This window comes from Manis javanica, chromosome 1 (genome assembly GCF_040802235.1).
Source record: "Manis javanica isolate MJ-LG chromosome 1, MJ_LKY, whole genome shotgun sequence".
Classification (NCBI taxonomy): Eukaryota; Metazoa; Chordata; class Mammalia; order Pholidota; family Manidae; genus Manis; species Manis javanica.
Window position 1 is genome coordinate 226,975,509 of NC_133156.1, and position 23,304 is coordinate 226,998,812.

At 45.8% G+C, this 23,304-nt stretch overlaps 1 protein-coding gene across 1 annotated transcript in view; it reads left to right on the forward strand.

Moving 5' to 3' along the window:
- Window positions 1-1,365: 1,365 nt before the first annotated feature.
- Window positions 1,366-23,304, forward strand: part of APOB (apolipoprotein B) — a 36,695-nt gene continuing 14,756 nt past the window's right edge. Inside the window, exons 1-21 of the mRNA XM_037026467.2 lie at window positions 1,366-1,538; window positions 1,723-1,758; window positions 2,773-2,888; window positions 4,125-4,270; window positions 6,287-6,440; window positions 7,293-7,448; window positions 8,966-9,090; window positions 9,773-9,858; window positions 11,007-11,226; window positions 11,974-12,201; window positions 12,423-12,540; window positions 12,646-12,792; window positions 13,505-13,716; window positions 13,989-14,226; window positions 14,774-14,950; window positions 16,353-16,544; window positions 17,458-17,625; window positions 18,149-18,360; window positions 19,893-20,075; window positions 20,878-20,999; window positions 22,773-22,983. Coding sequence (XP_036882362.2) covers window positions 1,466-1,538; window positions 1,723-1,758; window positions 2,773-2,888; window positions 4,125-4,270; window positions 6,287-6,440; window positions 7,293-7,448; window positions 8,966-9,090; window positions 9,773-9,858; window positions 11,007-11,226; window positions 11,974-12,201; window positions 12,423-12,540; window positions 12,646-12,792; window positions 13,505-13,716; window positions 13,989-14,226; window positions 14,774-14,950; window positions 16,353-16,544; window positions 17,458-17,625; window positions 18,149-18,360; window positions 19,893-20,075; window positions 20,878-20,999; window positions 22,773-22,983 — 3,320 coding nt within the window. The 5' untranslated portion in view covers window positions 1,366-1,465. The remainder of the gene's footprint in view (window positions 1,539-1,722; window positions 1,759-2,772; window positions 2,889-4,124; window positions 4,271-6,286; window positions 6,441-7,292; window positions 7,449-8,965; window positions 9,091-9,772; window positions 9,859-11,006; window positions 11,227-11,973; window positions 12,202-12,422; window positions 12,541-12,645; window positions 12,793-13,504; window positions 13,717-13,988; window positions 14,227-14,773; window positions 14,951-16,352; window positions 16,545-17,457; window positions 17,626-18,148; window positions 18,361-19,892; window positions 20,076-20,877; window positions 21,000-22,772; window positions 22,984-23,304) is intronic.

Below are 23,304 nucleotides of genomic sequence, written 5' to 3' on the forward strand. Positions count from 1 at the left end.
AAGGCAAACACCCTAGTGTGAGTCCCTTCTGAGGGAACGGGGGTGGTTGTGCACTATTACTATTTCAGAACATGACCTTTCTAGAGCTATTAGTCTTGCCATCAGGAGATTTAAAGGACTTGACAAGTAGTTTTACATCCAATATAACTTATAAATAAATTGTAACAACCAATGCTGACTCCTGTAAAGGTGCTTCCTGTACCGGGTAGTCCACAGCCACACTTCATGCCTCACCAGTAGTTATCCCAACACGGTTAATACCACTTACAGTCTACCTTCACGGTTCCCTGGAATTTCCCATGTACACACCGTGTCTCCCCGAGTAGACTGGAGGTGCCTTGAGGACACGGCCAGCCTCAGACGCTCGTCTATCCCATCACAGGGCCACCCCAGCCATCACCATTTATGATTGCATCCGGGTCAGTAAAACCAGGACAGCTGCAGTAGCTATACTGTGTCTGATTTCCTACAATAGGACATGGAAAGTGGGAAGGGCTGCTCAGCAGAAGTCCCCGGCCCCCATAGTGGGAAATGGACAGTCCCTAGAAGGGAAAGGAAATGTTCCTGGAGAAGGGTCTGGGATGTCCAGAAGGAACATGCTGCGTCCATCCACCGCTCTGCTCCTCACTGGCCTCTGCATCCCTGGAGGAAACTCCAGCTGGTTCCCTAAGGACAAAGCCTCCTCTCTTCAAATCCCCACCAAGACCCTGCCCAAGGGTGTGGGCCCTGGGGAAATGGTCTTCTCCAGAAGCTCCACCTCACTGGGGTTTCTTGAAGATTTGGGCACCTAAACTCCAGCTGAGATTGGGAGGAGGCCATTCAGGTCACTTGGCAGGCCTCCCTCCATCCCCTTTCTGCTCCCTCCCAGGTGGGCTGAATCCAGGGCAGGTGACCCACAGCCACAAGTATTGACCAGGATTAGGGGCACCCATACAAACCCAAAGTCCACCAAAATAGAAAATAATGGGAGTGGAAAATGTGTCAACCAAGAAGCCGTTGAGGACTGGCTCCTCCAATTGGCTACTGAGTCAGAGCAGGGTTTGTGCCTGCCTGGTCATCTCCTGAAGGCGCCCCTGGGTCAGAGCGGGTTTCCCAGGTGCTCAACCCATTGGCTCAGGGCCCCTCTCCCCGGGACCCCGGGGACTGGCCGGGCCGGAGGAAAGGCCCAGGGTGGCCCTGACGGGGTGGGGGCTGAGACCCCGGCCCGCCCCTCGTCGCGGCTCAGAGGGGAGGCCGCCGTGGAAAGCAAACAGGCCCAGGACGCTGCCCTTTGGACCTTTTGCAATTCTCCGGGCGCTGCGGCCTGGGCGGCGGGCGGCCCGTATAAATAGGGCGCGGGCGCGGGCCGCGCATTCCCACGTCGGGAGCCGGACGCTGCCTGCGGGTGCGGAGTCCTGAGCAGCCGGCGACCCGCGCGAGGCGAGGCCCATCTGCCGCGCACCGGGAGGAGCCGCCGCCCGTCGGCATGGGCCGGCCGAGGCCCGCGCTGCTGGCCGCGCTGCTGCTGCTCGCCGCCGCCGCCGCCGCCGCCGGGGCGCGTGAGTGCCGCGGGACCGGGTCCCTCCGCGGGGCGGCCGGGCCGAGGGAGGGCAGCCCGAGGCGGGGCCGGAGGGCGGAGGGAGGCGTGGGCACTGAAGGAGGAGAGCGCTAGGCACTGCGGGCCCTGGGAGGCCCAGGCCCCCTCCGCGAGTACCCACAGCTGTCTTTCCCCTTTTCTTACAGAAGAAGTGCCGGAAAATGTCAGCCCCATCTGCACAAGTAAGGCATTTCCCCACTGGGCAGGGAAGGGCACTCCGCGCATCCTCTGCGCCCCAGGTCTCTAAAATGCTCTGAGGCCCGATTGGCGGGCACGGCCTTCAGCCCCAGGCAGCCAGTCCTTGAGCCTCTGCGCACCTCGAAGGGCACCAGCTCCCTTCTTCCTGCCTTCTGTTCTGTTCTGTTCCGTCCCAGCAGCTCGGCCTGGGGGTAGGGTGGGGAAGGGACCGCCGCTCTGCTGACCCATGGACACTTTAGAGGGACATCACATCCCTTTTATCAGTGGCTGATCATTGACTCAGAGCACACGGGGGTGAGGAAATGCTGACTTTAACCTCTGGGTAGAAATTCAGAAGCCCCCACTCCTTCGTGTTTACCTGACCTACAGAGGTCAAAGGAGCGGGCCTCGCAGCGGTACCCAGTATTGTCCGTAGAGCGCCAGGCTAGTTTCTGATGGGGAAGCACTGCCATCTAGTGGGCATCTGTCATCGCTGCTCATAACACACACTTTTTTTTCTCGAATTGTTCAGGAGATTGTTCTCAAGCACAACGGAAACCTCCAAAAATTCCGTGGTGGGGGTTTCTTAAGACAGCCAGATACCTGTAATGCCTAATGAAAAGTACTCAGGAATCTGGCAGAACCAAAAGAGCCACACAATTCTGGTATTTGCAAGCTGAAAAGGCATTAGAGATAGTTTGTTTCATGCTGTCAACTCTTAATTTTCCAGAGTCTTTCCTATGGGCTTTCTGGCTGCATTCATTACTTAACACTCCCCTCCTTCTACTTCAGGTGATGTATTCAAGGAATGTCAGATAATTTAAATGTTTTCCTCAGTGAAACATAGTAGAGCTGTTAAATATACAAAAGAAAATTACATATAATGCAAAGTCGGTTAAAAATAATTTCAGTTTAATTAGCATTTTTGATTACCCTTGCCACTGCCCCTCTCTGCCCAAAACTGACTATCCTTGGGAGAGCTGTCTGGTATGTAGCTGACTTATTTCTCCTCATTGTAGAAGATGCAACTCGATTCAGGCACCTTAGGAAGTACATATATAACTATGAGGCTGTGATTTCCAGTGGTGTCCCCGGGACTTCTGAGGCAAAAAGTGCCACCAAGATCAACTGCAAGGTATGAGGGGAGACGGGAAGCCCCTGGAGGCACCTGGAACCCATGGCTGAGCAAACCTAGCCTCACGCCAGGACTGTTGTAATCTCGAAGTCCTGGGACTGACTCTCAGTATGAAAGTCAGCCACTCTTCTGAGAAGCTGTCTGCCACAGAAAACTTTGCCAATCAGATCTATCTTTCCATCAGCATCCAGGATGTAATTGGAACATACGATCTAGAATGTCGGGATGTAAGGCCGTAGATGTGACATGATGGGAGAAGCGCAGTGGGAGAGCCAGGGGAGGTGGGCCATCTCAGGAAACCGTTCTGGAGTGCAGGTTTTATAATCTAAGTCAAACACAATCTGTTGTTAAAAACAAATGGAAAAAAGAAAACTTAAAACATGTGGTTTATTCTCAAATGAAACTTTACTTATGGTTGAGACTGGTTGTACTCATGTCTCTGTTCATATGCAACATGTCTAAGGAAAATCATGGGGATTTGCGTGGGGAGCAGAAGTTAGACTGAGAAGTTGCCCTCCTCTTTCTCAGGCTCCATGGTCTGTGTTGTCAACTAGAGTAGCCATTAGCCAGATGTGGCTCTTTAAACTGAATAAAATTAAAAATTCATGTTCTTAGTCACACTAGCCACATTTCAAGTGTCCAATAGCAGCCCATGGCTAGTGGCTCTCACACCAGACAGCACAAATACAGAACAGTTTCATCACTGCAGGAGGTTCTTTGAACAGTGCTAGAGAACAGCTAGAGATCTGCTTAAACGCCACCTATGTGAAGCTCTGAACGGACCCTAACAGATACAAACAGTTTTAGGTTTGTGGGGGTTTTTGGTGACATTAAGGAGACATTTGCTGTTGAAACCAATGATAGCCTTCCTCCTGCTTGCTGTTCTTCCTCTTAACTCTCACCCTAGGCTGCATTTCTTCTAACCCATCCTACTTCTTTATAACTGAAGTGAGTACTTTCAGAGCCAATGAAAAAATGTCTTCCTTTACATGCATCTGGGCAAACTTAAGAAACTTGGTACCCAGAACATGCAAAAGGCCCAAAATAGGACTGAGTCTGTTTATTCATGGAGAACCTGTAAGACATGTAAAGCACACATGTGATTTTGGGAAGCAGATGTCATATTCCCCAACAGCCATTCCCCTTGGTGTCCTGATTAGAGAGTGAGACTTGGGCGGTGGGGGATCTCACTCTCTTGACAGAGAGTCTTAATGTGCCCTTACCCTTTCTTCTCAGGTCGAGCTGGAGGTCCCCCAACTCTGCAGTTTCATCCTAAAGACAAGCCAGTGCACCCTAAAAGAGGTGTATGGCTCCAAGCCTACGGGCAGGGTCCTGCTGGAGAAGACCAAGAACTCTGATGAGTTTGCTGCCCTCATGGCCAAGTGAGGCGTGGGCCTGCGTATTTCAATTTCTGAGCTCTGAGAGTGTATGTGTTGTGCATGAATGTGTGCGTGTGTCCATGGAGGTAGGAATGTGTGTGTTCATATTAGGCACAATTGTGAGTATAGGTATTTGTATTCTGTATTCACCATTCATCAGGGAATTGCTGGGTTTTCACAGCAGTCCAAAAGAGGGAAGGATTATTTACCCTCCCCTAATGGAGTTGCCCTAATTATCATTTAGAATTGTTTCTCAAAGATCTCATGCTTTAAAACTCCTTGAGACAATGAAGCTGAGATGGTTTGTTTAAACAAGTGAATTCTTGTTTAAAAAATTAAACAAGCTGGGTACCTGGTGGTGTCCGGGGAAGGTCCCTACAGGTGTTGCTGCTGGGCCCATACATGGCCATGCAGGGTCTGTTCAGCAGACCTCAGGGAGTCCAGGGAGTCCAGCTGAGCCTCAGGGAGTCCAGGGAGAACCGAGGCCCTACCCAGCGTTGCTGTTCTAATGGCGCACACTGACCGCTCCTGTGGTTTCCAGCGGGCATTCCTTCCGACTGATCAGTGTCTCTGGTGTGCCAGTTGTTAAATATTTTGAACATCACCTCTGCCTTATCTCCAAATTGGTTTGTAGTATCCTAAGTGTGTGCAAATACAGGCAGTCATAGCTTTGTCGATTCAGTAGCATCAGAAATGCCCTACTCTTTTCGCTTTGTTAAACATTAGACTCTGGAGCCAGTCCTTTCTCTGCAGAGTAGGCCTTGATGCTTCTGTCTCTCATCAGTGCACCTCATTTTATATTTTATTCTGGAACTTACATTGAGGGAGCCAGGTGCAATGATGGGAGGGGTCGGAGTTACTCTTTGTTCTTTACCTCTCTCCTAACAAAAGGGACTCCTGCTCTTAACCACCTCAAGGCTTCCTAAGCCTGCCCTACAGTGTCTAGAACATTCCGAGAGGGTTTATTGCTGTGGGAGGTATCCTTGGTCTCCTTGGCCTCTTTCTGGCTTAACTAGAGCAGGCATAGCTCCAAATTCCCAATGGGAAGTCCTCAAAGGAACGACCCTAAGATCAAAATAGACATGCTTCAGACATGGCATGAGACCATATGAAAGAGTGACTGTCCAATAAATGTATGAAAATAAGCTCAAATTCACTAGCAGTCAGGAATGTAATGAATCGAACAACAAGACCTTTATCTCCTAACACCCACAAGACACAGAAATATAACCATAGTTGTGGGCAGGCCTGTGAGGAAGTATACTTTCCTGCATTGCTGGTGGGAATGGGAGCCAAGAGTCAATATCTATTATAATTAAAAATACTTAGAGCCTCAACACAGCAATTGCAAACTCTGAGACTCTAGCCTATGAAAAGAAAAGCCGTGATGTGTGAAGATATATGCATAAGGATGTTTATTTCAGTGTTGTTCATGTGGAAAAAACAATCCAGGACAGAAAGTGAATGCCATCAAACATGAGAATGTCTGAATAGATTATATAGAACCATAAAATGGAATGTTATGCAGCTTTTTAGAAAGAATCTGTTAGAGCTATACCAAATGACTCAAAAGAATTCTCATGGACTATAATTCAGTGAGAATACCAAGATAAAGAAGTACGCATAATACAATGCCCTTTGGATAAAACACGCAATGACAAAATCTTTAGATGTGGTTGTCTGCACCCCTTCACATCTATAAGGAATTGTCTGAGTGGAGATACAAAGAGAACAGTCAGTGTAGGTTGTTCTCTGGGCAGTGTGGCAGCCGAAACTGACATGGGTGGAGAACAGAGGGGATGGGTGAACCCAGTAGAAAAGGAAAAGAAATAAAAGAATGCCCTAAACATGCATATTTGTATATTTTTTAAAATGTTGGTATATGTGTAGATATATTTATAAAGAAGAGATGTAAAAAGAAAATCAAGAAAGAAGTAGACTTTGAAGCCACCTGGCCTATGTCCCGCAGGCTCATGATGGAGAGAGGACACGTCTGTGACTGTACTCTCTCTGGAACAGGTATGATCTCAGGCTGGCCGTTCCTGAAGGGAAGCAGGCTGTACTCTACCCAGAGAAGGAAGAGCCTAAACACATCCTGAACATCAAGAGGGGCATCGTTTCTGCCCTCCTGGTTCCCCTGGAGATGCAAAAGACTAAACAAGTATTGTTTCTGGTGAGAATTTAGAAAGCTACTAATAGCGGCCCCTGGAATCATCTTCACATATTTGAGCTGGGTCCTAGTGTATATGCTATATAACACAGTGGATCACTGACTCTGTGACATGGTTAGTAACACAGGAGGCCCTCGATTGGTGTGAGGCAAGGCTCCCCCTGTCCTCTGGCCTCACTTGGCAGGTCATCCCAAGCAGGCTGAGCAGGTTGGGTCTCATTTTAAAGCAGTTTTGGGGAGTATTGGCCACCCTACTCTTTTGTTTGATTTTCTTCTTTCCCAAAAGGTATAACACAGTAAAACCTGAATGTATTTTAGCTATGGGAAATAATTGAATGTATTGCCAGCCTATTTTAAGAATTTCAGGTTTAATCTGGGAGAAAATTCAATTTGCTCCAGTCCGGTGAAAATTTTTGAGCCCTTACTGTGTTCTATGTTCTATACTGCACTTGGAGAACACAGAGGTGCATCCTGCAGAGGCCTTCCCTCGGGGGGTTCTCAAGATTCAGTGGGGAGAACCGAGATACACATAACACAAGGTGGATTAGAATACATGCCATAAATGAGCAGTAGAGAAAATGTTCTGAGAACACAGAATATAAAATCAGAGTTGGCTGGATCCTGAGCATCCTGGCCAGCGTACCTCAGAACCAGAACCACCCTTAACTGGATCTTCACTCCACCTCTAGCTGGCCAGGTATCAGCAATGCCCACATTCTGATTAGGAGGAAGAAATTCCTCCCAAACCCATGTTGTTTCTGCTTTTTCTCCCAGGCTCTCTTCCCAGCCCCTTCCAAAGTACATAAGGATGTTTTCCTGCTTTGAATACGCTTGTTGTATCTTCTGCTCCCCTAGGATACTGTGTATGGAAACTGTTCCAGTGACTTCACTGTTAAAACAAGGAAGGGAAACGTGGCAACAGCAATATCCATCGAAAGAAACCTAGGCGTGTGTGACGGCTTCAAGCCCATCAGCACAGGAGTGAGCCCACTTGCTCTGATCAAAGGCATGGTGAGTTTCACACCAACATTGCCGGTCACACTCAGCAGCATCCTCTTTGCTATTAAAACTCTGGAATGTGAGAACTCATAGGGACCTCAGGGAAGACCTGCCCAGCCTCTGCTTCCAAGGGACCATAGCAAGAAACTGAGGACCCAACCGAGAGAGGCCTGCCCAAGGCGCAGAGCCTGTTACTGATTGGCCCAGGGCGAGATCGGGGTCCTGAGTCCCCGTCCAGAGCTCTGTTCTTCTTGCTGTCATTCTGTCACTGGCGCCAAAGCTTATGCCATCAGTTGAGACTAATGACTGTCCATCCCTGTGAAGGCTCCAGGGCTTGATGTAGATTGGCAAAGCCACCTACCGCTCTTTCCTATGCCAGGGCTGGGTGTCTCCAGCCCCAAGCATCTGGCTCCCCATGGATGTCCCAAGACCTGTGTTCTGCTCTCCTCTCCCTCACTCCCAAGGGTGACATTACCAAAAGCATTTCAACATCCTGTCTTTCTATCCCATGTATGACCCTGAGCAACTTCTGGGCCCTCTGCCTTCTGCCTAGGCCACCCCCTCAGTACTAGCCTTCCCTGCTGTCACCTCAGCAGAGGTCATGCAGCACCATATTACCTGGGCTTTCCTAATGCCTTGTAATATCTTCTGGGACATGAAGCACAGCTTATCTCAGGAAACAGGAAGGACTTGAGCAATCACTGCCATCCCTGGCAATACTCCTGGTCATTGTCCTTGGGACCAAAATCAGGGAGCCTGAAGGCCACAGGGCCACAATGAGATGCCTAGGCACTGGCTTATGTGTCTTCTTTGAGCACCTGCTATATGCTCAGACTGGCTCTGGGCAGTACTGAGGGAGGGACAGTGGCAGATGAACCATGGCCTTCCCCTTGGGGTGCTTACAGGCCAATGCTGAAACAAGGGTCTATGCACGCCAATAAAGGCCAATATCTGGCACACCCAGTGAAATGATAAGCCGAGTAGTGCCCACAAGCAGTCCCAGGACTGACCCAGAAGGAGGAGGCTCTAGTCACATAGCACATTGGGCAAAGCTGCTAGTGGACCTGATGGGAGGAAATGATGGGCAAGCATCAATGAGGCTAGCCCCAGAGGTTCGTTGCAGGTGTAGAGCATGACCCTGACAAATACAGAGGATGTGTAATACAAGAGAGAGATAAGGACAGGCGTCTAGGCAAAGAAAACATACCAGCAGTAGTGTGTGAAGTGGTAGTGTGTGGTGGTGCAGGGATGCATAGGATACCAGGTTATGTGTAGTTCGTTTATATTGACGAGTGGTCCACTGGGATGGAAGAGTAGAGTCTAGAGCTTGACTCAGCTTTGGGGATGCGGAGTTGTTGCATCCCTTTGTCTAAATGCCAAGTGCCAAGTTCTTTCTTTAACTGAATTATCTGGTGGTACAGAACTTTGCCCTCCACCTCCCCCACTTCCTGAAGGTAAATTCCAATGGCAGGAGATTCAGGTTCAAGGCCCAGGGACTGATCAAATGCTTCTCCCCATCTCATTCATAGACCCGCACCTTGTCAACTATGATTAGCAGCAACCAGTCCTGTCAGTATACCCTGGACCCCAAGAGGAAGCATGTGTCAGAAGCCATCTGCAAGGAGCAACACCTGTTCTTGCCTTTTTCCTACATGTAGGTCACCTGCTGCATCCCTGATTCATTGTTTCTGGGGTTGATAATGAACTGAATGCTTTTCAGGTGCCCTGTCCCAGCTAGGCTGTGCTTGGGAGGGGGCTATGAAGAGGCACAAAGCAGAGCCCATCCCTGTTCCCCTTGTAAATCTAACAGGTAATTTGGCAGGAACATCTTACGAATGCAAAACAATATGACACCAGCAACAGCTATCTGAGACCCAGACTTTAATGATTGTAGATCATGAAAAGCCAAGGATCATTGCAGGCTCCCCTGGTTAGGAAGGCTTTATGGAGGATTTGCGATTTGGATTGGAGACTTGTATATCCAAATCTGTTTTGAAAATAAATCAATCAACCAATATTAATTGAGTAATTGCCCACTGTGCTGTGGGAAATTCAAAGGAATTTTGAGGCATAGTGTTAGTTCCTACCCTCTGGGCACTCCAGACAGGTGGGAGGTAGAAGGTACATCTGTCCTTTCATCAGAAAGACAGCTATATGACCAGGAGGATGTGGGTGCTGTTCATTAGGGGAGTCAAGAACAGCTGGCTTCAACTATGTTTTGAAAGGTGGGCAGGATTTGGATAGAAGAGGACATGGGGGAAACATTCAAGATGCAAAGAACGGTATGTTCTGGGGAGCTGGCTGTTCATAACATGATGGGTTTTCTTTGTTACCAGGAATAAGTACGGTATGATGGCACAGGTCACACAGACTTTGAAACTTGAAGACACGCCTAAGATCAACAGCCGCTTCTTTAATGAAGGTAAGACTTTATGCTCACATGGTAGTCAGGGCTGGGAAATCTACCCAAGATATACCATGTACCATGGCTTTGCTCCTTGCTGAGCCCTATGGAATGATTGCTGGCAAATGAGTCAAGTGGGCTTTGCTGTTCTATGAGCTGCTCTAGTGAGGAAGCAGATTCATTTCAGAATATCAGGTGGCAATGGGATAAAGGAAAGGGAGAAGTTTTCTAGAGCTAGCTAGATTTTCATAAACATGACCTGGCCTCCTAAATCTACCTCTGGTAATTGCCAACACTCGGTAACAAGGCCCATGGCCTGGGTGACTTGGGGCAAGTGGGAGAGAACCTTCAGGGTCAGGAATCAGTCTTTAGAACTGAAAGAAACCTAGAGATCTCTGGTCCAACATTTGTCTTCCACTGAAATCTTATGCATTAAGTTTTATGCATTACCTCATTGCTCTCAGCAACCTGTTATGTCACATGGCAGTGATGTGTGCTTTTATACCCATTCTACAGAGAGGAAAATGACACATAGAGAGGCTTGGTGTTTTCAAGGTCTCAGAATATTAGAGGTGCTGCAAAATAAGCTCCCAAGAAGAATCTAAGCCAGAATTCTTTCCATTATACCACATTTCCATGCTGACTTAACCCTCTCCCTAGCATAGGTCACAGTAGGGTGATAGAGGGGACACAAAAGGGTCTTCTCCTGCCCACAAGCTGCTAGATCCCACTGGAAGAAATGATAGCGAGCATCAGTGAGCCTAGCCTTAGCTGTAGCCATGTCAGCAGCATCAGCCCCTCCCTGGTTCTCCTGGGCAAAGAGGTAATCTGACGCTAAATTGAAAAAAGCCTAGATTCAGTTCCAGCTCTGCCTCTTACACCCAGAGAGTCCTGGGCCAGGTGAGTTGCTCATCTCTGGGTCTTATTCCCTTATGTTTAATTGAGGAACAACACTGACCCACAGGGATAGCATGATGAGTCAGCAGGAACATTGAAGTGAAACACTGAGCACAGAGCCAGATACACAATAGAAATCAAGTACAGGGTAGTTTTTCTTTTCTTTTCCCCTTTGCTGATACCTCCCCAATTCCCAGGTCCCAGCCGACCAAGATGCGGCTGAGATAAGGGGGTAAGCAAGAATCCCTCTGACACTTTTCTCCTGCCAGGTACCGAGGAGGTGGGTCTTGCCTTTGAGAGTACCAAGTCCACATCACCTCCAAAGCAGGCCAAGGCCATTGTGAAGACCCTCCAAGAGCTGCAGATGCTGCGTGTCTCTGAGAAGAATGCCCAGAGAGCTAACCTCTTCCAAAAACTGGTTACTGAGCTAAGAGGCCTCAGTCACGAGGCAGTCACAACGCTCCTGCCAAAGCTGATTGAGGTGTCCAGGTATTTCTTTAAGGGTCGAGGCTCTGTCTTCCATATAACCCATTATAATTGGCTGAACTTCCAAACCTCAGCTGGAGAATCTCAGGGACATTGAAATATCAATTCAGTTAGTCAATTAGTTGATCAGTTAATGTTTTCTGGATAGAAGAATATCAGCCAAGGTGCTTAGAGTCCCATGGGCAACCGCACATAGACACACACACACACACTGCATTCAAGGCAGATATGTACCTGTGTGTTCAAATAGGAGGGAAAATTTTCCTATATTTTGATGGATATCTTCTAATTCCTAGTTCTATTGTGGGTGTCACAGGAAGTTTGAGAGAAAAAGAAATTTTGCCCTTTAGAAGCCTGTAGTCCAGTGGAGAGAGAACTATGCAACAAAATAAAATACTGTGACTTCTCTATACTTCAAAGCAATGGCCCTAAGCGCTATAAAGGTCAGAGAAGGGATCGCGCGAATGTCTGCCTGGCATGTTCCGTGTTCTGTCCAAAGGACAATGAAAACAGTCCTTGTCTGGTGATAAGTCCAGGGGTCCTTCAGGCCTTCCTCCGCGGCCAGTGGAAATGCTCCTGGGGGAGGCTTCCTGGTTCGTAGGATCCGAGCTGTATTTTGGAAGATGGTGGGGTTTGGATCGTGAGTAAAGGAAGTAAGAGCACTCTTGACAGAGAGAACGCAATGCTCCACAGATATTTTAGCTGCCTTGATTTTGATCTGTGTAACTTCCTCTGCCCTTTTCTTATCAGCCCCATCACTTTACAAGCCTTGATTCAATGTGGACAGCCCCAGTGTTACACTTACATCCTCCAGTGGCTGAAGAGCGAGAAAGCCAGCCCCCTTCTGATAGATGTTGTCACCTACCTGATGGCCCTGATCCCAGAGCCCTCGGCCCAGAGACTGCAGGAGATCTTTAACACCGCAAAGGAGCAGCAGAGCCGGGCCACTTTTTATGCTCTGAGTCGTGTGATCAACAAGTGAGTTTTACACTGCTTCTCCTGGTGGTTGCTGAGAAGGACCCCATGTCTCTGGATTAGGATTGTACCCCACCGGCCACTTTAAAACTCTGATGTTTGCTTTTTTGTTTTTCTACTGTTCATTTTGAGAGTAATGACTTAAAATAAGAAATCAGCAAACACACGGTTGTATTTCAAGATAAACCAAGCCATGCTTGCTGAATCTGACTCTTATTCTGTAGCTACCGTAAGACACACCCTACTAAGACCCAGGACCTGTTGGATATTGCTGATTACCTGTTGGAACAGCTTCATGATGACTGCACTGGGAATGAAGATCACACGTACTTGATTCTGAGGGTACTGTTCAGTCTTTTGTCTAACGTGTATCCTTTTGGAAGCCTTTTCCTAGCAACTCCTTACTGCTTCTGCATCCTGATTCCCTCTTGTTCCTTTTCCATGTAGGTCATTGGAAATATTGGCAGTACCATAGAGAAGCTAACCCCAAGACTCACATCTTCAATCCTGAAATGTATCAAAAGTACAGAGCCCTCACTGGTCATCCAGAAGGCTGCCATCCAGGCCCTGCGGAAAATGGAACTTCAAGATGAGGTAAGGGCCACAGAGGGGGTCTGCATGTGAAAACATTATTCAGATTAACAAGGATTTTGAATGAGATTCTAAATCTCACCATTCTACTGACTTTATTCTACTGCTTTCTAATTGCCAATTTCAATAAGCCTATTGACTTGACTGCTTAGTAGTATGTAGACAGGAGAAAAATATTTGATCTTGAAGATATGCTACATGCTGTTCTCCTACCAGATTGACCATCACTCTCATCTTGGGAAAACATGCCTGATTTTTCCTAACCTCTCCAAACTAGCATCATCAGGTCCTAGGTACCTGATGCCTTAGGGACAATGACTCCATGGCTTTAGAAACTACTTTATTTATTAGACTCAAATTCTCACTATCCCTTCCCACCTTTACACTCACGCTGAGATAATTTATGTTTAAACAACTTTGTTTTCATTTAGTAGCATCTCTCCATCAAGTCATAACTCAGCCATACTTTGTGTATTTTAATGCAATTGAATTCAACCTGCATTTGATAGGTATCCTCTGAGAACTTTCCCTGAGCTGGTGGTTGCTCTGGGGAACACTGGGGAGAGACTCAGTACCAGCATTTAAGGTACTGAAAGTTATTAGAAAGACATTTGACTTGCACATAATAAAGCACTAACGGACCATGCCAGTGCTTGCCAGGCGGATTCTGTGTTTTAACCAAGGACAGTGATGACGGTCTCCTATTTGGCTACAGGTCCGGGAAGTCCTCCTTGAGATTTTCCTCAGTGATGCCTCTCCGGGGGATAAGCGACTGGCAGCCTATCTCATGCTGATGAGGGACCCTTCCCAGTCAGATATTAAAAAAGTTGTCCAACTTCTCCCACGGGAACAGAATGAGCAAGTGAAGAACTTCGTAGCTTCTCACATTGCCAACATCTTAAAATCAGAAGAACTGTATGTCCAAGAGTAAGTAAGAATAATTTTCCCTCATCTGACACAAAGGACTGGAATTCCAAGCCTCAATTCTAATTAAGCCACGGCCTGCCCTTTTTGGAGTGTTCTTTCTCCTGGAATAAACACTTGTGTGAAAGTGCAGCACACCTGAACCAAGCTCTTGGGGCAAATGAAATCCAAATAGTTTGGTAGCACCTGGAAATCCATATTTACTTGGGGTAAGAGAGACAATGGATAAGTAATATGATGTGTCAGCTGAAAATATATTCCTTCTCTTCATCTAGCTTGAAAAAGTTAGTGGAAACAGCTCTGAAAGAAACTCAACTTCCAACTCTCATGGACTTCACAAAATTTTCCCGGAACTATCACCTTTCCAAATCTGTTTCTCTGCCTTGGCCTGACCCGGTCTCAGCCAAAATCGAAGGCAATCTTATATTCGATCCCAACAATTACCTTCCTAAAGAAAGCATGCTGAAAACAACCCTCACTGTCTTTGGATTCGCTTCAGCGGACCTCTTTGAGGTATGTCTGAGACTGAAGAGGTCTTATGTTCTCTGCTCCGTTCTGTACAATACCATGAATAGGGAGTCAAGGGAGCCACGAGCCAGCCTGGGAGGAACCAGGAACCATCTCTTTGAGGGCTGCTTCTTTCCTCTTTCCTGGCCCTCCTTCATCCCCACTAGGGGTCTTCTGAAGCGTGACTCCTTAGCATTAATGGAAACGCAGATGTCTCAGAGAAGCCCTAAGGCCCCAAATCCAAAAGGAACGTCGTGGGCTGTGAAGTCAGATCTGGTTCAAATCCTAAATGCGCTCCTCACTCTGAATTTTTTGTTTAATTACTTACCTTCTCTGAACCTTAGCTGCTTCTTCTGGAAAAAGGCAAATAAGTTCTGCCTTTCAAGATTCTAGTGAGATTCAAATAGACAACTGCTGCGGAGTGCTAAGCTGGCTCCTAACCCGTAGTATTCATCAAATGCTTGCTTTATTAAATGGACATAAAGAGGAAATAGGAGGCTGACACACAACAAAGAAACCTGATGGCACCTTCTTGCCTCATTTTTTGTCTCAGATTGGTTTGGAAGGAAATGGCTTTAACCCAACAGTGGAAGCTCTTTTTGGGAAGCAAGGATTTTTCCCAGACAGTGTCAACAAGGCTCTTTACTGGGTTGATGAGCAAGTGCCTGATCATGTCTCCAGGGTCTTGGTGGATCACTTTGGCTACACCAAAGATGATAAACGTGAGCAGGTATGTTTTTGTTAAGTATCCTCTCAAGGAAGGCTTTGGGTCTCAATACAAAAACATTCTTATCCAGACCTAGAAGTCATCAAGGAACTATCTAGCTGAAGTGAGAATTATGGATATTATTAACCAGTCCTGTGAGGGTAAATACCAGTATCCTCTGCAGTTATGGGACTCCTAGAGATTCAAGGTGCCCAGAAACCAGACCCATTAGAGGCACTCTAGCATAATGATTAAGACTGTGAACTCTGGGGCATGGATTTGAATTCTAACCTCACTGTCTTCCAACTGCATGTTTGGGCAAGTTGCTTAATATTATGTCTGTCTGTTTCTACATCCCTAGATACTAATAATAATCCATACCTCACCTGGTCATTTAAAGACTAAACAAAATAAAATATGTAAAATGCTAAGCAGAGTGCCTGGTTGGTAGCAGTTGCTCAATAAGCAGATGCTAATATAATTTTTTAAATTCATATTTTGATCATTATTAACTGTGTTCTTTGGCTATTACTCATATCAGTGCACTAGCTAATGGGAGCAAAATCCATTTTGAAACTAGCATAAGCCCCCACTTAAGGAGGAGATAATAGATTGTGTAACCTGGGACTTCTTATTCTTCACGTTTTTCCCACCCAAAGTGTGGTCCAGTCATTGACATCACATCAGAGCTTATTAGCAATGTAGGTTCTCAGGCCCCAGGGGGATCTGCTGAATCAGAATCTACATTTTAATGAAATTCCCCAGGTGACTTGTATGTATATTTCAGTTTGAGAAGCAAGGCGATAATTTATTCCTAGATGCTCACAGAGGGCCCCACCTCCTTCTTCTAATTTATGTATACCTCCACTCGGAGGTTGGGGGTCTTTGATGTGTTTGGGGTCTGTCAATCACTCTTGTCTTTCTCAATACCTACACATCAGTCCAGGAATAGGAATTCTTACCTATAAGAACTTGTCTAGGATTGGGTGTTTTTCAAGCTTTTGGCCAATTTATACAGCAGCCACATTTTATCAAGAAACTCCTAATATTCATCCCCTGTCATAGGAGAAGGGCATGAGCATGTGAGGAAGTGGTGGGCAGATGATCTTCTAATTTGGGGGAGCCCCAGAGGTCTTGGCCTCCTGGAAAACCGAGATTCCCCTTTACTATACCTAAATTATTCAAGTTAAGAACAGTATGGCAACACCACTATTCCTGGTAAGACTTCAGTATTTTATCTTAGTTCAGAGGCACTATCTATCTTTCAGTAGAAGGTTGGGGACTCATTTCAGTGCCTGCCCCATATACGCCCTTGAGTGTTTATGTCTAACCCTCCACAGCTGTAACACACAGGTCCCCTATCAGGAATCTAAATGTGTCTGACAGTGCTGACAGCTCATTAGACATTTTGTTGTTAAAATCCCAGGACATGGTCAATGGAATTATGCTCAATGTTGAGAAGCTGATCAAAGATTTGAAATCCAAAGAATTCCCAGAAGCCAGAGCCTACCTCCAAATCTTGGGAGAGGAGCTCGGCTTTGTCAAACTCCATGACCTCCAGCTCCTGGGAAGGCTGCTGCTAAATGGTGTTCACACTCTACGGGGCATCCCCCAGATGGTGAGTGGGCCAGGCCCCATCACAGGGCCGTGAAATTAGCTTGTACTCTTTTTAGATCTCCCAGACTCCCTAAAGATCCAGATACACAAACCAGAGAAAGTGCTTGTATTTCCTTCAAAGAGGTAAGTTTGCCTTGAATTTCAGTGAAGAATGTTCCTTAACTGCAAGGAATTGGTAACATTTAGAAATTAAGCTATTTATAATGTTAGATGTATCTTTTAAGAGCATTCATGTGTTCATCTGAAAAAACAATGTTAAGTGTATCTCCTTCTTCCTGTGCTACAGGCTCCTTTTAATGTTGACGTGATGCAGTGGTTATGAAAGAATGTATTTGGCAAACTGTAATCCACTATCTAAACAGAAGCTATAATTTTTATTATTACTCATTTGTTATTGAGGGAGAAAATATCCAAATATACACCCCAAGCCTTAATAAATAATAATACCAACTTTAAGAAAACAGATCTCAAGTTATTTTCTAGAAATGTTATTAAAAACAAAAACCAGTGCATACTAATATCTATATGATCTCGATAGCTCATTGGTTTCAAAGAATTGGTTTTACCACAATATATTATATTTTAAGTAAACCCCTGTTTACATTTAGACTCCTAAAAAACAGAATTCATACCATGCAATGATACTTAAAGTTCATAAAGCTCTAGGGCCCAGCAATATTCTTAAGTGCCTTCTGAGTCACCATGTGAAAGTGACATGATGTCTATCTAGGGCAATTTCTTATATCCCAGTTTGCTAAGAACCAGTAATCATTCATCTTTACTGATCAACCTGTTCAGCTAATCAAAATATGCTAGTCCCCTCCTTTCTGGATCAAGAATAATTATTGTCCAATACATGGGAGCCTACCTCGATGGGGCTCATCTTTAATTACTCTCTCCTGTTGCATCTGTAGATCGGAGAGGCCATAAGGAAAGGTTCAGAGAATGACTTGTTTCTTCACTACATCTTCATGGACAATGCCTTTGAACTCCCCACTGGACTTGGATTGCAGCTCCAAGTGTCCTCCTCTGGGGTCATCACTCCTGGAATCAAGGCTGGAGTGAAACTGGAAGTAGCCAATGTAAGACTCTGTTTACCTTTTGATTCCTTGAGGTTGTTCTTTTCCTCCAGGATGGGTTTCTTGTGCAATTTAGAAAGACCTGCCTCATTCAAGACAAAGTACATCATCATTGAAATCACCTCATTCATTTTTATGAGAAACTTCAGGGTTCCAGTAGGACGTGTCACCTCGCTAGCTCAAGTTGGGCAAGACAGTAACATGAGAACTTAGCTGTGCTCCCAGTAAATGAGGATTCTGTCATCTTTTTATCCTGTTATGCTTAAGTTAACTTGGGTACTTCCTATTTCTGGGTGTCAGTGTCATGTGTCTCTGGGGAGCTGAGAACTTGGCTTTTCTTCCTCCAAACAAATCACAGTGTTTCCTGAGCTGTGAGCCATCCAGAGATGTTTGCCCAAGGATGGGGAAGGGTGGTTGAATATGACTGCCAGGGTACTGAGATATTTAACAATATCTAACAAAGCTGATATCTAACAATATCTAACAATATTTAACAAAGCTGAATAGGTCATTTTCTGACTTACAGATGCAGGCAGAACTGGTGACAAAGCCCTCTGTGTCTGTGGAATTTGTGACAAATATGGGCATCATCATTCCAGACTTTGCTAGGAGTGGAATCCAAATGAACACCAAGTTCTTCCATGAGACAGGCCTGGAGGCACAAGTTACCCTGAAAGCTGGGCAGCTGAGGCTCATCGTTCCTTCTCCAAAGAGGCCAGTCAAGCTCTTCAGTGGCAGGTAATTCAGCCAGCTCTGGCCAGCCAGTTTGGAGAAGAGAATTGAGACTGTCTGAAGGACTTGGCCAGGCGAGGCAGCTGATGGAAATAGTTCAGGCCCCAGTGCATCTGGGAGGACAGAGGGAAAGAAGGTGCTGGACTACCTGTTTTAAACCTAGACTAGACTCACTCAATAAGAACCATTTCCTCAGCTCTCCACATTTTACTAGAAAATTGAGACTTAAGGCCTACTGATTAATTAGCTCTTATTAAGTTGTGGTTTTTTTTATTGTGGTTGTTTTATTGGTTGGTTGGTTTTGAGGATGAAGAAACAGTAGCTCTAGAGAAATCATCCTTGGGAAATGAACGTTTTTGGTTCCCCCAGGAAAAATACCAGAGGACATACTGGTTCATGGCAGCTAGGTCAGTAGACAAAGCATCAAATACCTAATCTTGTGATTATGGGATGCAGCCTCATATTGAGCACTCCATATTTGAAGACATCATCAAACATTGATTTACCTTAGTTTCCATATTTTGAGCACATTAATTTGTTGATTCAAAATGCTAAAAAAATAGTATTTAATTGTCTGGTATGTACCCAGCATGTTGAATGAGATACGTAACATCTCTGACCTTCTAGGGCTTACGGTTTACAGGAAGGACATAAACAATGAAGCAAGCTGTAAGTATCAAGTGAGGGCTAAGTTAGAGGAAGTGTTAGCCAGCCATGACACTCCGTATCTTGGAGCCTGTGACAGTTAGGGAAAGCTTCCTGAAGAAAGTGATACCTAAGCTGATATCTGAAGGCTGTGCCAGAGTTCTACAGAAGCATTCAACTCTACTGAATGCTTCCAGGAGATCAAGGAAGATAAAGCCTAAAATGACCAGTGGAGTTAGGAGCAATAAAGTGCCTGGAGATGCTGATGAATGTAGCTCCCGAGGCATGGTGGGGGCGGCAGTCAGACTGCAGTTCAGGTAGAAGCATGCGAAAGAAGTGGACACTGCAAAAGAGACAAATTTCCTGATTGTGAGGGAGCCAAGAAGGGACTAGAAGGGCAGAGAAAAGGTGTATGTGTGTGAGTGGGTGTGTTTGTGTGTATGCATGCACATGCCCACAATGGGAGAGGAGACTTCAGCATGTTTAATGCTGGTGGAAAGAGATTTCAGAGGAAAGAGACAGGGCCTCTCATCCTTACCTTTCCCTTCATAGGAAGGAAGGGGCACACCTGAGCTCAGGTCCCAGTGATTGTTACTTACCATCTCTGAGCCTCTGTAAAAAGGAGATGCCTAAGGCCTCCTGCTGTGGGGATTATAGATTGCATATGTACACACCTTAGTGCAATGTCTGACACATAAGGGTTTCTGTGATTGTTAGCCTTGCTGATGTTCTTCCTATTATATATTTCTAAGTAAATCCAATAATTTGAAGTGGAGGTAGACAGAGGAGAGAGATAGAGAGCAGGATAAGGGGGCATGTGCAATGTGAGAATCAGGGATGTTCGTTTCAATTCAGGACTTGAGGGTAACCCAGGTTTTTTGTTTCTCCACCAGTAACACATTTCATTTGGTCTCTACCACAAAAACTGAAATGATTTCACCTCTAACTGAGAACCGGCAGTCCTGGTCAACCTGCAAGCCTTTCTTTACTGGCCTGAACTACTGTACTACGGGTGCTTACTCCAAGGCCAGTTCCACCGACTCAGGCTCCTACGATCCACTGACTGGGGACACCAGGTCAGAGGTGCTCACTGCCCCACCCAGCATCTGCTCACCTTCTACATCCTGGCCATCTAGCAGGGCAAAAGAAAAAATGCTGTGTGTTGTAGGCCATGCATCAATGTTAGGGATTTGCATCATCCTCTGATTATCTAAAACAGTGGTCCTCTGCCCAACACACCTGCGGGGTATCCATAATCCTAACTAAATTTTGAGCTTAAGACAGAGGAGGAGCGCTTGTGCAGTGAGAAGTCATGATGTCTAAGGGAGTCTTAGCTCAGAAAATAAACAATCAAGGTGATTCTATCACATTCCTTCAAGGGAACTATAGCCATTGCCATTGACAATCATTCCTTTGAAAGCATCTCTTTCTGGATGGTGTCCTCTCTTCTTCCCTTATGCATTAGATGAGATCACAGCATGCATTGCAATTTGCCCCTAAGTCAGTGTCCATGTTTCTTAGCCTGCAAACACATAGGCATGACCTTTCCTGGAGCCCGGGATGTGTTCAAAGCCTTCACCATGCTTAAGGGCTCCCTTGTCTTCAGTAACCCCCCTACAACATCCACTGCTTGCTCTTAGCTTTGTAGAAACAACCAGCTGGCTTCTGCCGGGATCATCTAAAAACCTGGGGAAGCCTGGGATCTGCCCTTGCCTTGGGCTCTTAGAGGGACTGAGAAGCATCATAAAGATCATTGTTAGTTAAGGAGAAGAGACAATATTAAAATAAGGACCATATTTTTGTTGCCATTGAGGCTCAGTTGTTTTGAGGCCATTATCATCACCGAAAGCTTTAACTTATGCACTGTGACATCTTTAGATTTGAACTGGAACTGAAGCCAACAGGAGAAGTAGAGCAGTATTCTGCCAGTGTGACCTATGAACTCCAGAGGGAGAACAGAGCCTTGGTGGACCAACTGAAGTTTTCAACTCAGGCGGAAGGCAAGTAGCCTCTATCTCTGCTCTCAGTCTCAGGCCCAGGGCTCATAAGGGGAACATGTTTATTGACTAAATGCCTGAAAAGTGTCAGTTCTGTTCTGAGCTGAGGCTAGAACAGTATACGATGGAGCTGATATCTCCCTCCGGGGTTTACGCAGACAACCAAACAAGTAAATATTCTCAATATCAGATGGGTGCTGGGGAGAAAAATAGAGCATAAAGGCATCTAGGGAATGTTGGGAGTGGCAGGGAGAAGGAGAAGGAAGAATGGGAGAAGCCAGTGCTATTTGGAAAGTCTTACTGGTGAAAGGAGCATAAAAAAGAGACTGAAAGGGGTAAGGAGATAAGCCACATGGAAAGAGTGTTACAGGCTGAGGGGCTGGTAGGTGCAAAGGCCCTGAGGCAGGCATATGGCTGCCATGTTTGAGAAAAAGGAAGGAAGCCAGTATGGCTGAAGCAGAGAGACCAAGGAGAAAATGGTAGAAGGTGAGGTCAGAAAAATAAGGGGAAGGGTAGTCTTGTAGACCATGGTAAGGATGTTGGTTTTTACTGTCAGTGAAATAAGCAGCCACTGGAGAGTTCTCATGATTTCTCTATGTTTATGTTGAGGAAAGACTTTAGGAAGACCAGGGCAGAGAAACTATTATGCAGACTGTCACAATAATCCAGGGCAGATGTGGTGGTGCTTTAGGTTAGAGTGGTGGCAGAGGATATCTGGGAAGTAGTTGGATTCTGGCCATATTTTGAAGGTTAAGCTGACAAGATTTGCTGACACAGTGGGTGTTATGTGTAAGAGAAAACAGGAAATCAAAATGACTCTAAGATTTTTTGGCTTGAGCAACTAAACAACAGAGTTGCCATTTGCTGAGATGGAAAAGATTAGTGGAGAAACAGGTTTTAGGGGATGGGGCAAACTTAGATGTTCACTTTGGAAGGTTTTTGTATGTAGAAATACTACTTCACAAAATTGAACTAGAAAAAGAAAACCCACAGGAAAGGAGATGCCTACATGGGATACATCTGGAAAAAAAAAATCGCTTAACAGTTTTACGAAAGATATAATAAAATGGATACACCTGTGAACTGGAGGAAACCTAGGTGTCTTGAGACAAGGAAAGGAGAGCTGGTGAGATGGGCAGCCAGGGCAGAGGTAGCAAGGAACCAGGAAGGGCCTCCTAGGTGAAGGGTCATATAGAGATGCTGTGTCTACCTGACACAGAAGGACCCTGAGCCCTTACTGTTCCCTGAATGTGCCAAGCATTTCCCACATTGGGGTCTGTGCATTTCCAATGCCCTCTGTCTGGAATGCTGTCCCCTAAGAATGCAGCACGGCCTAGAGCCTCTCTACATCAGGCCTCTGCCTATATACCTCTTAAGAGGAAGACCTCTGACCACCACACATGAACTAGCACCACTTTTATCCCTTCCTTTATTGTCTTATCCAGTTTTGCTTTTCTTCATCACATTTATTACCACCTGATATGAAAAATGTACTTGTTTATTGTCTGTATAGTCCCCCCACTAGAGTGTAAGCTCCATGAGTGCAGAGATTCCTCAGCACCAAGAGCAGTGCTTAGCACATGATAGGCAATCAATACATTATTTGCAGATCAAACAAATGTATGAGCACCACTGAGTATAAAAATTAAAGGTAAGTCCTAAACTGCATCCTCATTCGAGCACATTTGGTACTTAGGGTTTCTCTGTTTTTCCCTCTCCTTCCTTCCTAAACATTGCTTCTGAATACACGTCTTGATTCCTTGTACACTCCCCCAGGTGGGAAGCAGACTGAGGCTACTATGATCTTCAGATATAACCGGCAGAGTATGACTTTGACCAGTGAAATCCAAATTCCAGATTTTGATGTTGACCTTGGGACAGTCCTCAGAGTTAGTGATGAATCGGCTAAGGCAAAAAAGTCTTACAAGCTCACCTTGGACATTCAGAACAAGAAAATCACTGAGGTCACTCTCACTGGCCGCATAAGGTAAGGACAGTTCAGTGTGATCTGACCTGACCCACAGGCCCTTGTAGTTTTCTTTCTTCCTCTTCAGGTTCAAGGCTGATCAAACCAAGGGCATTCCTACTCTGCAGCCCAAGGGGTAGATAGAGCCCTCAACATTTGATCCTCTGTACATGTCCAGTTGAATCTTCCTTCACTGGGCACTTACTATTCATCAGGTACTGCGCTGGGTGCTTGAAAGAAATTATCTTGGTTCTCATAATAAACTGCAAGATAGGTATGGGTTTCTCTGTTTTATAGGTAAGGAAGTGGTAGCTCAGTGGGGTTAAAAAAAAAAAAGTGGCC